Source organism: Eulemur rufifrons, chromosome 2, assembly GCF_041146395.1.
Source record: "Eulemur rufifrons isolate Redbay chromosome 2, OSU_ERuf_1, whole genome shotgun sequence".
NCBI lineage: Eukaryota > Metazoa > Chordata > Mammalia > Primates > Lemuridae > Eulemur > Eulemur rufifrons.
Window position 1 is genome coordinate 7325474 of NC_090984.1, and position 14149 is coordinate 7339622.

Genomic DNA, 14149 nt, shown 5'->3' on the forward strand with positions numbered 1-14149 from the left:
TCACCTACACAGATTAAATTGGGAAGAGTTGACAATTTAGATAGACAATTTAGCTTTGGAATGCAGATTTCTTTACCATTTGTCAAATGGAATGGCTTTAAGGCAAGGTTCTTAGGTAGGTCTTTCATGGGACAGTATTTTGGCAAGGTTAAAAAGACAAGATGAGGCCTGGTGCAGTGGCTCACACCTGTAATCCTAGCACTCTGGAAGTCCGAGGCGGGAGTTCAGGGACTCCTGACTGAGCCTAGGAGTTCAAGATCAGCCTGAGCAAGAGTGAGACCCTATCTCTACTAAAACATAGAAAAAATTAGCCAGACCTGGTGGCATGCGCCTGTACTCCCAGCTCTTGGGAGGCTGAGGCAGGAGGATCGCTTGAGCCCAGGAGTTTGAGGTTGCAGTGAGCTATGATGACACCACAGCACTCTGGCCCAGGTGACAGAACAAGACTCTGTCTCAGAAAAAAAAAAAAAGACAGAATCAAAGGATCCTATTTTGGATTAATCTCATCTTCCCAGTGGCAAATTTTATGACCCAATTCTCTGAAGCCCAGAATCATGTGTTATGGTGGCAAAATTCTAAGGTGGCTCCCAAGATGCCCACTCCCCAGTAGTCATGCCTCTGAATGCCCCACCCTGGGGCTGTGAACAGGACCTGGGACTATGATGGAAGTCACTCCTGTGATTAGGCTACCCGAGCTGGCAAAGGGGAGAAGATTTTGCAGGTGTATTTAAGATGCCAGATGAGTTGGTTTTGAGTCAATCAGAGGGGAGATTGCTCTGGGTGAGCCTGACCTCATCAGGGACATCATTTAAAAGATAATTTGAGTCAGGTACTAGGACCTGTAGTCCCAGCTACTCGGGAGGCTGAGATGGGAGGATCCCTTGAGGCCAGGAGTTCAAGACCAGCTTAGGCAATGTATCGAGACCCTGTCTCTTAAAAAAAAAAAAAAAAAAAAAAAAACCAGTCTGAGGTCAGAAACCGGAAGTGCCAGAGAAATGCAATCCTCCTAGCCTTGAAAAAGGAACTAGCTGTTTTTAAAAACTGCCTATGGAGAGAGGCAACTGAGGTCCACACTCCTCCTGCTTGGAGGAACTCAATTCTGCCAACAGTCTGAATGAGCTTGGATGAAGTCTCTGAGTGTCTCAATGAGAACCCAATCCGGCTGACACCTTGCGAGGCCCCGAACAAAGAATCGAGTTCCACCATACTCTGACTCCTGATCCACAGAAATTATAAGATAATAAGTGGATGTTATTTTAAGCTGCTAAATTTGTGTTAATTTGTTTTGCAGCAATAGAGAATGAATACAGCTATGACGTATCCTTGTCAAAAATGTCTACCCTGTGATAAGGACATGTCAATGCAGGTTCATCCATTGTGACAACTGTACCACTCTGGTGAGGGATGTTCACAACAGGGGAGTGTGCACATTTGTGGGGGCAGGGGGCATACGGGAAACTTCTGTACCTTCCATTCAATTTTGCTATAAACCTAAAACTGCTCAAAACATAAAAATAAAATTTAAGCCAGGTGTGTTGGCATGCACCTGTAATCCCAGCTACTTGGAACACTGAGGTGGGAGGGTGACATGAGCCCCACGAGTTCAAGGCCTGAGCAACATAGCAAGACCCCATGTCTTAAAAAAAAACCAAAAAACCTAATATCCATTAAAAAAAAAATATTTACCCTAAATCTAATCAAGCCTTAAGACCAAGAGTTGGCACAATTTTTTGGTAAAGGGACAGATTATAAACATTTTTGGCTTTGGGGCCATATATTCTTTGTCACAATGACTCAACCCTGCTGTTGTAGCATGGATGCAGTTGCAGGCAATACCTAAATAAATAGGCATGGTTGTGTTGCAGCAAAACTCTATTTACAAAAATAGACCAGGCATGGTGGCACATGTCTGTAATCCCAGCACTTTAGGAGGCCAAGGGGGGAAGGATCCCTTGAAGCCAGGAGTTCAAGACCAGCCTGGGCAACATAGCAAGATTCCCTGTCTCTAAAATTTTTTTTTAAATTAGCCAGGTTTGGTAGCCTGCACCTGTAGTCCCAGCTACTTGGGAGGCTGAGGCAGGAGGATCACTTGAGCCCAGGAGTTTGAGGCTGCAGTGAGCAATGATTGTGCCACTGCACTCCAGCCTCGGTGACAACATGAGACCCTGTCTCCAAAAAAAAAAAAAAAAAAAAAAAAAGATGGCAGAACTGCAGGCTATAGATTCTCTGTCAACCCCTGTTCTAGAATATGTGAGGAGAGTGAGGCAAGTTCCCAAAAGTGCAGGGTCAGATCCCAACTTTATATAAAATGTTGATATTTTCTTCATCATTCATTTTTAAATTCATTTGATTTTTTAAAAACTGATAATAAATTTCTAATAAATAGCAAATGTTCATTCATTGTCCTTATATTGCAACTTTGCTATAGGTTTGAACATTTTCATAAAGGAAAAAGTTGAGATAAGGAGATAAATACAAAGTCTCTAGAATTATTTTTCTTTTCTTTCTTTTCTTTTTTTTTTTTTTTGAGACAGACTCTCGCTCTGTTGCCTGGGCTAGAGTGTCGTGGAGTCAAGCTCACAGCAACCTCAAACTCCTGGGCTTAAGCAATCCTTCTGCCTCAGCCTCCTGAGTAGCTGGGACTACAGGCATGCGCCACCATGACTGGCTAATTTTTTTCTATATATATATTTTTAGCTGTCCAGATCATTTCTTTCTATTTTTAGTAGAGACGGGCTCTTGCTCTTGTTCAGGCTGGTCTTGAACTCCTGACCTCAAGCGATCCTCCCTCCTTGGCCTCCCAGAGTGCTAGGATTACAGGCATGAGCCACCGTGCCCAGCCGAATTATTTTTCTTTTTTTTAGAGATGGGGTCTCGCTATATTGTCCAGGCTGGTCTCAAACTCCTGGCCTCAAACAATCCTCCCACCTCAGCCTCCCAAGTAGTCCCAAGGGACTACAGATTCGAGCCACCATGCCCAGCCAGAGTGTCTAGGATCTGATATAAATCCATTCTTGCTGAAATTAGATGGGCTGTGTATGTCAATTGCCCTGGGAGAGTTCAGTTTATTTCTGTTGTCCGGGAGTAATTGTTAAAAGTGTTCTAGTTTGGATGACACGTTATGTGGTTATGTTTAGCTTCAAGAGTATAAGGTGGGGATTGAAATAACCACATTCTCATCCTGGCTGTGCCGTGGCTGGGAGACCTTAGGCAAACCAGCCCTCCTTAAAGCACAGTGGTTGTCAAACATTCGGAGCAAGCAGACTCTTTCTCAAATGAAAACTCACTGCAAAACCCCCAATATAAGAAATAATTTGGAGTAGCATTTTGTTAGTAAAAATTTCTTTCCGATGTTCAAATTAGGATGTACATACCAAGCAATTGATTCTCACTGAAGCTGTTGAGATGGTCACAGAAATTCTAAACCAGAAATTGTAGATGAAATGTTCCTCTGTGTCTCAGCATCCACTTTGTTTCTGTTTGGGGTAAATCTCTGACTCATTGAGAAGTTGGGAAAAAGAGTAGCTTTTTTTCTTTTCTTTCCATCTTTTTTTTTCTTTCTTTTCTTTTTTTTTAGAGCAGGGTCTTGCTATGTCACTGAGGCTAGAGTACAGTGGCACCATCATAGCTCATTGTAAATCAAACTCCTGGGCTCAAACAATCCTCCTGCCTCAGTCTCCCAGGTAGCTGGGACTACAGGCATGTGCCACCATGTGACACTAATTTTTTAACTTTTTGTAGAGACAGGAGGATCTTGCTATGCTGCCCAGGCTGGTCTTGAACTCCTAACCTCAAGCAATCCTCCCCCATCAACCTCCCAGAGTGTTGGGATTATAGGTGTGAGCCACCACACCCAGCCAAGTAGGTATTTTATTCCAGGGTTCTCTTCACAACCTAAGTTGCCTCTTAAATGGAGATGGCAGGAGAATCCTAAATTAGTCATCTCCAACACCTTAAAAGCAGCTTCCCAATGTATCTGAGCATGCACTTTAAAATTATAGTTTAAAATATTTTTTAATGGAATTTAATGCTCATGTTTACAGAACTGCCAAAGCCCACCTTGGAACCCTGGTTTGGGAGGCAAATGAATGAGCTAGACAGTAGGGTCTCATTGAGCTCAAATGCCTCTGTTTCTAAAGTTGCTTTTCCTGAAACTCTGTCTGCAATTCAACAAAGGGGAGAAGGAACAGCACCTTTAAGATTTGGACTCTCCTATCATTATAGCAAAAGCCCCGGAAGCAAGTGGGAATTTTAGAAAGTGGTGGGCAAAGAAAAAAGATCCATTTACGTGGAATGAAAATAGTTCGACTATTGAACTTGCACAAGGCAGATGGTCCAAAAGCGAAGCAGAGATATGTCAGCAGCTCTTTCTGTCAAATTCCAAGAGCCTCCAGTTTTTAAGATTAAAAAAGTGTCTTTGTCCTGAAAGTTTGGAAGTCAGGGAAGAGGGATAGGAGAACTATAACATGGTTATTGTTTTAATGCCAGCTTTAATCATGAAGTCAGCTCCTGAACCAAAGACACACAGGCCAAATACACTTATAGATATAAATTTGAGCCAATTGCCCACTTTAAAACATGGGAATGTTTTTGCATAAAAGTCTGCATTTCTGGCTTTGCTTATGACAACAAGAAGATCTGACAATGGGATTGTCTTGTCATGTTGATTCTGGGCTACTGTCAGGGTGCCTGTGCCCACCCTAGACACAGCCTGTGCCCTCCATGTGTCCAGAGCCTCCATCCCTTCCTCCTGCTCACCTAGGTGCATGGAAATCATCTGGATGACTCACTAGCCTCTGGGAGCATTTGAGGGTGCCACCTGTGGAATAGATGGCCATGCTTCTGAGACTAAAATTAGAATAAGGTGGTCCAAAAAAGGATTGGGATAAAAGGCTCTTGGCTCTTAGAGCTCTTGCACCTTGGGCCTGTGACCTGGAGCAAATCTCAGCTACCTCTGCAAGGCTCTGTTTCACCATTTGTAAAAAGGATGCAGAAACTCCTGCCCTCTCTAAAGTATGGGCTGTGATGACGACGAGATAACAGCACCAGGTGCTTTATAGACTGATCCTCATCAGTGGTTTGGTCTGTCTCACACTCATTCATCCCTGCTTTACCTGATACCAGTGCTCCAGTTTGCCTCCCAGAAATATTCTCTTCCATTCTCAGTCTACATGATTGAGTGGTGTCGTCTCCAACCTCAGCCCCAGTGGTGGACATTGGGTCCATCCAGCCAATCAGAGTGTTACATTCTCCCAGAGATAATCACTGGTTCAGAGTATGAACCAACTGGGGCCAACAGAGTTGAGGCCAGGACTTTGGTTCAAACTGTAGGAAAGGGAAGCCCTCTTTTCTATTGAACTTGAAGAAAGCAGCATTTTGGCCACCATGTTGCTAACCTGGGGGTGGAAGATCTGAGACTAAAACTGACAATGAGGAAAGAAGAATAGAAAGATGGGAAGAGATGATATCTGGGTCAAATAATTTGAGACCTTGGATCCAGGTATACACCAGCAAATACATTCTCTTCACTTCAACCAGATTAAATGAGACTAACTCATTGGAGCCCCATCCAATGTTTCTACACAATCAGGCAGACTTGTGAGCATTTGTTTGATTTGGATTCATTTCCCTGGGTACTTTCTGATCCCAAGTCCTTGGGTGCTCCTGCAGCTGCAGCCAGCTCTTCTCTCTGCCTGGATTTGACCATCCACACTGCCTTCTTGAAGTTTTTGAGAGCGTCTTGATGAAGGGCACTGGAAATGCTCTCGGATGAGATAACCTGTCTGATGGGGGCAATGAAGCCATTGGAGGTTGGAATGATTCTGTTTACCACAGCATGGACAAACTGGACAGCCAGCAGGGTGCCTGTGGAGGTGAAGAGCAGGGCACAAATGAGAAAACTTGGGTGCACAGGTCCAATCCTACACATTCTAGAGTTGGCTGCATGGGGTCAAATTTTTGCTCTACCCCTGACTAACTTAGGCATGACATTTAGAGGGACTCTTAGAGTCCTTCTTGCTTTATCTGCAAAATGAGAATGATAACAGAGCCTACATGCCCAGGGGAATTTTGAAGATTTAAAGACATCAGACTTCTAAGGTGGTAAGTATAGAATTTTGACCCACAGTGAGCTTAGTTAATATTATTGTTGGAGGGAGAAGAAAAAGAGGTTGTGAACCTGCCCTGGATGAGCTTTTAAGGCCACAATCCTCAGCCCTCACCCACTGAGCCATCTGTGACTTTTTTTTACCAGATATCTTGACTACAATGTATTGGACTACAGTGTATTCAACCACAATGTATTAGATTAATGTAATAGATTATAATGTATCAGATTACAATGTATTAGGCTCTACCTAATATTCTCTTAGCTGCTAACTTGCTTTGTGACCTTGAGCAAGTCCATTTCTCCATTTGTCAAAAGAAGATAGCAATGATACTTATCTCCCACCAGGGTCATCAGGGTTCATAGAGGTAATACATAATGAGAGTCTTCTCTATAGGAGACAGTGCAAGAAAGTGACAAAGGTGAGCACTGGAATCAGGCAGATTAGCTTCAAACCTCAGCCTACCAGTTACTCACTGTGTGACCTTGGGCAAGTCAGCAAGCCTCTCAGAGCCTCAAGTTTTGCTCTGTAAAATGGGGATGACTGTTGAATTAAATGATTCAGGGATTATACCCAGTATACAATATAACTCTTGCTCATATGACCTTGGCATAATATTGAACAGACCAAGCAACAAGGGGGTTTTCAAAGTGGTTGGTCTTAAAACAAGCTGCCCCTAACATTTATAGGGCCTGGGCCAAGAGAATAAATTGAGATCCACATCCTATAAGGCAAAATATGGAAACACTGCAAATCTAGTGAATAAACTATTAAGTAAAATATTCTCTATCCTCCTACATTGATGAAGGTATCTTCAGAACCACCTGGAAGGCTGGGATTGGATTGAGAATTCTCGGGCTCTTAAGAGTTTAGTACTGGAATGTAGTGATGTGGGAGAACCAGGACCTGCTGTTTGTGACTTGGCCCCCTTTTCTTCCCACTTTTCCCAGTTTTATCCCACACTGTAGGGCCCTCACATATATAGATATGAACCCTCCACTCCAGCTCAGACATCTGAACTCTACCCACACCACCCCATGGCTACCTCCTGAGCCTAGGGGTGCACACACAAGGGACACTGTCTACCCTCAGAAGGATGATCCTATGGAAGAAGCCTGTGTGTGCCCTAAAGAGGGCTCGGGACCATATGGGGAGGGTATTCTGGAGTTCCACAGCATTGGTCTAGAAGAGAGGTTGTGAGCTGGTCTCAAACTCCTGACCTCAAATGATCCTCCTGCCTTGGCCTCCCAGGATTGCAGGCGTGAGCCACCACGTCTGGCCAGGAGTCAGCCTTTGAAGCATCCCACAGGGGAAGGATCAAGTGAAAACCTGGAGGGATGGGTAACACAGCATTCCCAGGAGCAAGGTACACCTTCATGGAGATTGGATTGAAAGGTTTAGAGACAGTTTGCACTGGAGAGTGGGAATTATAGGATTCATCTTCTTAAATTACCTTGGTTATACAAACATTAGCTGCAATTGTATTTAATTAAAAGCTATGTGCTAAAATAAATAGAAGCTATGTGCTAAATGCAGTATGGCATCCCAGATTAGATCCTAGAACAGGAGAAGACAATGAGTTGAAAAACTGGTAAGATTCCAAGTAAAGTCTATATTTTAGTTGACAGTATTGTTCCCATATTAATTTCTTAGCTTTAAAAACACTCTAGTTATGTAAGATGTTAACATTAGGGAAGGTGGGTGAAGAAGGTACTTTGTACTATTTTTTCAACTTTTCTGTAAATCTAAAATTAAGCTGATTTAAAAACAAAGCTGTGTGTATTAACTGTTGTGTTGAAATTTCCCATCTCAGCAAGGCAAAATACATCCCAGTCTTAGCAGTGGCTTCATAAAAAAAAATAAGTCAGGTGGGACAAATATCTTTTAAGATGAAACTATAAATATGTGTTCTCTCTCTCTCTCTCTTTCTCTCTCTCTCTTTAAGAGACAGGGTCACACTCTGTGGCTCAGGCTGGAGTGCAGTGGCTCATAGCTCACTGGCCAGCTAGGACTATAGATGCATGCCACCACACTTGGCTAATTTTTTTAAAAAAATTTTATAGAGAGGGGGTCTTGCTACATTGCCCAGGCTGGTCTCAAATTCCTGGCCTCAAGCAATCCTCCTGCCTTGGCCTCCCAAGTAGCTGGGAATACAGGCATGATCCACCACACTCTGCCATTCTGTTCTCTTTGTTACAATATCATCTCCCTATGTTTATTAATGATTTTTACATCTTGCAACCTAACATATGACTTCAGTTCTCCATCTGAAAAACTGGAACAATAACACCAACCCTATAAGACTGTCATAAGGATTAACTTATATAATGATAGTATGACATATGTATTATATTGCATCCATATATAAATATATAATATATAAATATATAACATGTAATATACCCTTAAGAATAATATCGATACAAAAAATGATAATAGCTCCTTATAAGAGGACCCTAAGACACTTTGCCAGTTTCCCTCCTCAGAGCCTTTGCAGCTGGTGTTCCTTCTGCCCAGAATGCTGTTCCACTACACTTGCATGCCTTTCTTACACAGCAGCCTTTGCCTCTATCCACCCACTTTACTTTGCTGTATTTTCCTTCAAATCCCTTATTACTCTCTAACCCATTATGTATTTGTTGCTTTGTTTTTATTTCACCAACATTTATTGAGCACCGAGGAAATGTCAGGAGGTCTCTTAGGGACAGGGGACACCTCAGTGAGCAGAACACAGAAAAGCCTAGTGGTTCTCTCCCACGTGAAAGTGGCTCCAAGACTTGGGACAGCGTCTCCCCTGGTCCCAGCTGCCTCCTTGGTGCTAGAAAGGGGCCAGGCAGAGGTCGTGCAGTAAATATCAGTGGAATGAAAGGACAGCAAAGAACCAGGGTAAGAAGAGTGAGTCAGCGCTATTTTGTTCTTCAAGGATTTTTGGTATTCCTTTTGGGTTTTTAAAAAAAATATTTCATTAGGGCTGAACGAGGTGGCATGGTGGGCCACGCACCATGAAGCTCATCTCGAATTTCCACTTCCAGGCCTGCGGGTCCTAGAGTCCCAGCACTTTGGGAGGCTGAGGCAGGAGGATTGCTTGAGGCCAGGAGTTCGAGACCAGCCTGGGCAAACACAGCGAAATCCCGTCTCTACAAAAAAAAAAATTTAGGCCGGGCGCGGTGGCTCACGCCTGTAATCCTAGCACTCTGGGAGGCCGAGGTGGGCGGATCGTTTGAGCTCAGGAGTTCGAGACCAGCCTGAGCAAGAGCGAGACCCCACCTCTACTAAAAAAATAGAAAGAAATTATATGGACAGCTAAAAATATATATAGAAAAAATTAGCCGGGCATGGTGGCGCATGCTTGTAGTCCCAGCTACTCAGGAGGCTGAGACAGGAGGATCGCTTGAGCTCAGGAGTTTGAGGTTGCTGTGAGCTAGGCTGACGCCACGGCACTCACTCTAGCCTGGGCAACAGAGTGAGACTCTGTCTCAAAAAAAAAAAAAAAAAAAAAAAAATTTAAAAACTAGCCAGCATGATGGCATGTGCCTGTAGTCCCAGCTACTCGAGAGGCTGAGGCAGGACGGTCACTTGAGGCCAGAAGTTCAAGGCTGTAGTGAGCTATCCTGATGCCACTGCACTCCAGCCTGGGTGACAGAGTGAGACCCTGTCTCTAAACTAACTAAACAAATAAATATTGCATTAACATATTATTTATCTCCATTGCAGAGTTTTTTGGTACCTCCTTAAACTTTGCTCCCAAGCCAAATGCCTCACTTTCCTCATCCTCATTCCACCCTGGTCCTCCCCCTCGCACTTAATAAATGCTGGCTGTTTAATGGTTTTCCAAAGCCAGGATCTAGCAGGACCAGGGTGTGGCGGGCCACGCACCGTGTAGCTCATCTCGAATTCCCACCGGCACGCCTGCAGGTCCCAGAGACACAGCAAGTCTTCCTCGGACCCCCTGACCGCCAGCTGCTCCTTGTGGCCGACCTCCATGCAGGTGACTCGGCTCCTGTGCGCCTCCAAGGGGAACACTTTGGAATTTGTGCACTCGTAGAGGAAGAGGTCGCTGTTAGTCATGCCGTAGACCACGCGGTAGTCACGCAGCACGGCCACGCTGGATATGGTCTTGGGCAGCTGGGTGTAAAAGGTGTATGTTGGCCCATCGATGACCGGACAGGGGTCCCCAGAGCTGATGTCCAGGACCAGGATGATGTTGTCATAGGCAATGGCCAAACGGTCCTCACCCTTGCTCAAGGACATGCAATTGACGGTTTTCCGGGCCTCCAGACGGGGGATGCACCTCACATTCTGCCTGGAATTCAGGGGGAACACCAGGACGGTCCCCGAAACAAGGCCAGTAGAAAGGAGCTTGAACTGCTCGGCAACCTCCAGACACCTGACCTCATTGGAAGTGTCCAGGACGTCTTGTTCCTCACCTGCCAGGGGAGAAGACCACACCGAGAAATCATCATAGAGGCATTGGTTCCCCGGATTTCCTATTTTTTTTACATTTATTCTTATTTTATTTTATTTTGTAGAGACAGGGTCTTGCTTTATTGCCCAGGCTGGAGGGCAGTGACATCATCAAAGCTCACTGCAGCCTTGAACTCCTGGCCTCAAGCGATCCTTCTGCCTCCACCTCCTGAATAGCTGGGACTATAGGTGCACACTTCCATGCCTGGCTAACTTTTTCTATTTTTAGTAAGACACGGGGTCTTGCTCTTGCTCAGGCTGGTCTTGAACTCCTAACCTCAAGCAATCCTCCCGCCTCAGCCTCCCAGCGTGCTAGGATTACAGGCAGGCCACAAGCCACCCTGCCATGCCAATGTGAGCTGTTTAAAATGTAACTCACATTATCTCAGGCCCCTGCCTAACACTCAGAAATGCAGGGTGCTGAGGAGTAGGGTGCGAATCCTGGCTTCCCACAACCGTCGGGACATAATACAAACTCCTTTCTACTGTCCTCAAGGCTTCACATGACCTCTCAGACCTCATCCTAAACTTTTCCTTTACAAATGTCTTCTGCGAAGGGCCAGGAAATAAATATTTTTGGTTCATGAGTCCTATGCACCCAGTTACCTGCTGTTGTACCCCACAGGCAGACGCAGATAGTATGTAAACAAACGCCGCTTCTGGCCTTGGCCCTCAGGCTGCGGTTTGCAGACTCCTACGTCATTGGACACCACTCTCCATTGCTTCGTGTCCCACTCTGCTCCCCAACTCGCAGACAAGCACCTCGAGAGTAGTAACCTTGTCAGACTTGTGCAGTACCAACTCCTCAGAACCTGGGCTAGTGGGCTGGCACTCAGAACATATCTGTCTAGGCCAGGCGAGGTGGCTCATGCCTATAATCCCAGCACTTTGGGAGGCCAGGGCAGGAGGATCAGGATCGCTTGAGCCCAGGACTTCAAGACCAGCCTGGGCAATAATGAGACTCCTTCTCTATATATAAAAAAAAAAAAACCTTAAAAAGTTATCCCAGTATGCTGCTGCAGGCACCTGTAGTCCCAGCTACTCGGGAGGCTGAGGCTGGAGGATCACTTGAGCCCAGGAGTTGGAGGCTGCAGTGAGCTATGATGGTGCCGCTGCATTCCAGCCTGGGCAACAGAGAGAGACCCTGTGTCAAAAAAAAAAAAAAAAAAAAAAAAAAAAAAGGCCCCAAGGACTCCTTTGTCACCTTCTGCCATGTGAGGACAGAGCAACATATGGCCGTCCATGGACCAGGAAGCGGGCCCTCACCCAATGCCAAATCTGTCTGCACCTTGATCTTGGACTTCCCAGCCTCCACAGCCACGAGAAATGAATTTCTGTTCTTCGTAAGCCAGTCTATGCCGTTCCATTATAGCAGCCCGAACGGACCAAGGCAGTGGCGCCATTCGTCTTCCAGGGCTCCCATGGGATTCCAGCCAAGCTCACATCCTTGCTCTGCCCTCCCCCTGCCCCAGCCTCCTTCCCTCACTCCCTTTCGACACCCCTCCATACATCACTTGTGCAAATATCCTCATCACAGGCCCAGCTTCTAGGGAACATGAACTAAAACTGGGATTGGGCAGCCAGATCCCCAATTGCTTTCTGGGGGAAATGTGTAAAATCAAGTCCTGTTTTCAATCAGCAACTTTCAACCTGCCTAGAGTTATGGGGGGTGTTCTGGATTGAACCTTTGTGTCCCCGCCTCCCAAATTTCTAGGTTGAAATCCTCACCCCCAATGGGCTAGTATTGGGAAACGAGGCCTGTCTTAGTCCATTTGTGTTGCTATAAAAGAATACCCGAGACTGGGTAATTCACAAAGAAAGGATGGGTTTTTGGCTCACAGGTCTGCAGGCGCCAGTGTCTGCTTCTGATGAAGGCCTTAGGAAGCTTCCGCTAATGGTGGAAGGTGAAGAGAAGCTGGCGTGTGCAGAGATCACGTGGCGAGAGAGGAGGGGAGAGAGATGGGGAGGTGCCAGGCTCTTTTTAACAACCACCTCTCATGGGAACTAATAGAGCGAGAACTTGATCACCCCCCCATCCAGGGAGGGCATTCATCTATTCCTCAGGGAACCACCCCCATGACTCAGACACCTCCCACTAGGCCCCACCTCCAACATTGGGGATCAAATATCAACATGAGGTTTGGGGGGCAAACATTCAAACTATAGCAGGGCCTTTGCGAAGTGATTAGGCTGAGGGGTGGGGCCCTCATGCATGGGATTAGTGCCCTTCTAACAAGATGCCCAAGAGCTTGCTCACTCTCTCTTTCTCTCTCTCTGCAGATACAATGTGAAAACGGCCACCTATGAAGGAGGATACGGGCTTTCACCAGATAGCAGATCTGCCAGCACCTTGATCCTTAACTTCCCAGCCTCCAGGACTGTGAGCAACAAACGTTCATTGCTCCAGCCACCCGGTCTATGGGAACTTGTCACGGCAGCCTGAACCGACTAAGACAGCTTCAGTTCTGACCCACACACATGACCATACTTACATCTCACAAACCTTCTGCCAAGTCCCACATGGTGACTTTGTTTTTGTCCCCAATGTTGGGGAAGCAGACGCAGCTTCCACTGTGGGACACTGCGGAGAGGCCGGTGCGGTCCAGAAAGGGGGCCGATCCCTGGGGTTTCTGAGCACTGGCGAGATCCCAGACTTTGAAAGATGAGGACTGCCAGGAAGCAGATGCCACCAAAGCCCCACCGCGGGCCAGCAGGCTCACAGGGGCCCCGACGCCTTCGAGGATGTGCAGCAGGGTCCCCTGTTCCGACAGACTCCACACCTGAGGATAGAGAATAGGAGGGCAGATGTGACGTCTTCCTTACACAACTGTAGCTTGGAAACAGGCTTTATTAAGCCCATTTATCCACTTACGATGAATTTTTAGGCTGCGGCTCAAGGGACGTCACATCTCCCCAACCCCTTAAAGTTCCTCATGCCTCACTGATCAGCTACCGCAGCAGTTCCCAAAGCATGTCCCGGGGAACCCCTGGAGGGTGCCCCTGGGCCCTTTTAGGGGGTCTGCAAGATCAAAACTATGTTCATAATAATTCTGTTTTTTCTTTTTTCTTTTTTTTTTGTTCGTAATAATTCTAAGATATTATTTGCCTTTTTCACTCTCTTCCTCTGACAAGTGGTGGAGTTTTCAGAAGCTACATGATGTGATATCACACCAAATATGAGAATGCAGAATCAAACATGAGAGTCCGTCTGTCATCTGATAAGCCAAACATTAAAGAGATTTGCAAAAATGTGAAACATTACCACTCTTCCCATGAATTTTTTTTTTGGTTTTAAGAAACGTATGGGTTTTTTTTTAAATAAATGTATGTTATGTGAATATCATGTTAATTAATTAATGCATATTTGTGTATCCATAATGAAATATCCCTTTTCATTTTTAATATGGTACATATTAATAGATACAAAATGCAACGAGGGACCCTGGATTAGATCCTGGAGGACATTATGCCAGCTGGAATAGGCACCGAAAGACAAACACTGCGTGATCTCATTTATATGTGGAATCTAAAAAAGTTGGACTCACAGAAGCAGAGAGTGGAATGGTGGTTACCAGAGG

The 14149-nt window shown here is 45.5% G+C and overlaps 1 protein-coding gene across 1 annotated transcript in view; it reads right to left on the reverse strand.

The window, feature by feature from the left end:
* Window positions 1–5391: 5391 nt before the first annotated feature.
* Window positions 5392–14149, reverse strand: part of NWD1 (NACHT and WD repeat domain containing 1) — a 39732-nt gene continuing 30974 nt past the window's right edge. Inside the window, 4 exon segments of the mRNA XM_069483455.1 lie at window positions 5392–5396; window positions 5638–5865; window positions 9962–10534; window positions 13075–13351. Of these exon segments, the coding sequence (XP_069339556.1) occupies window positions 5392–5396; window positions 5638–5865; window positions 9962–10534; window positions 13075–13351 (1083 nt within the window).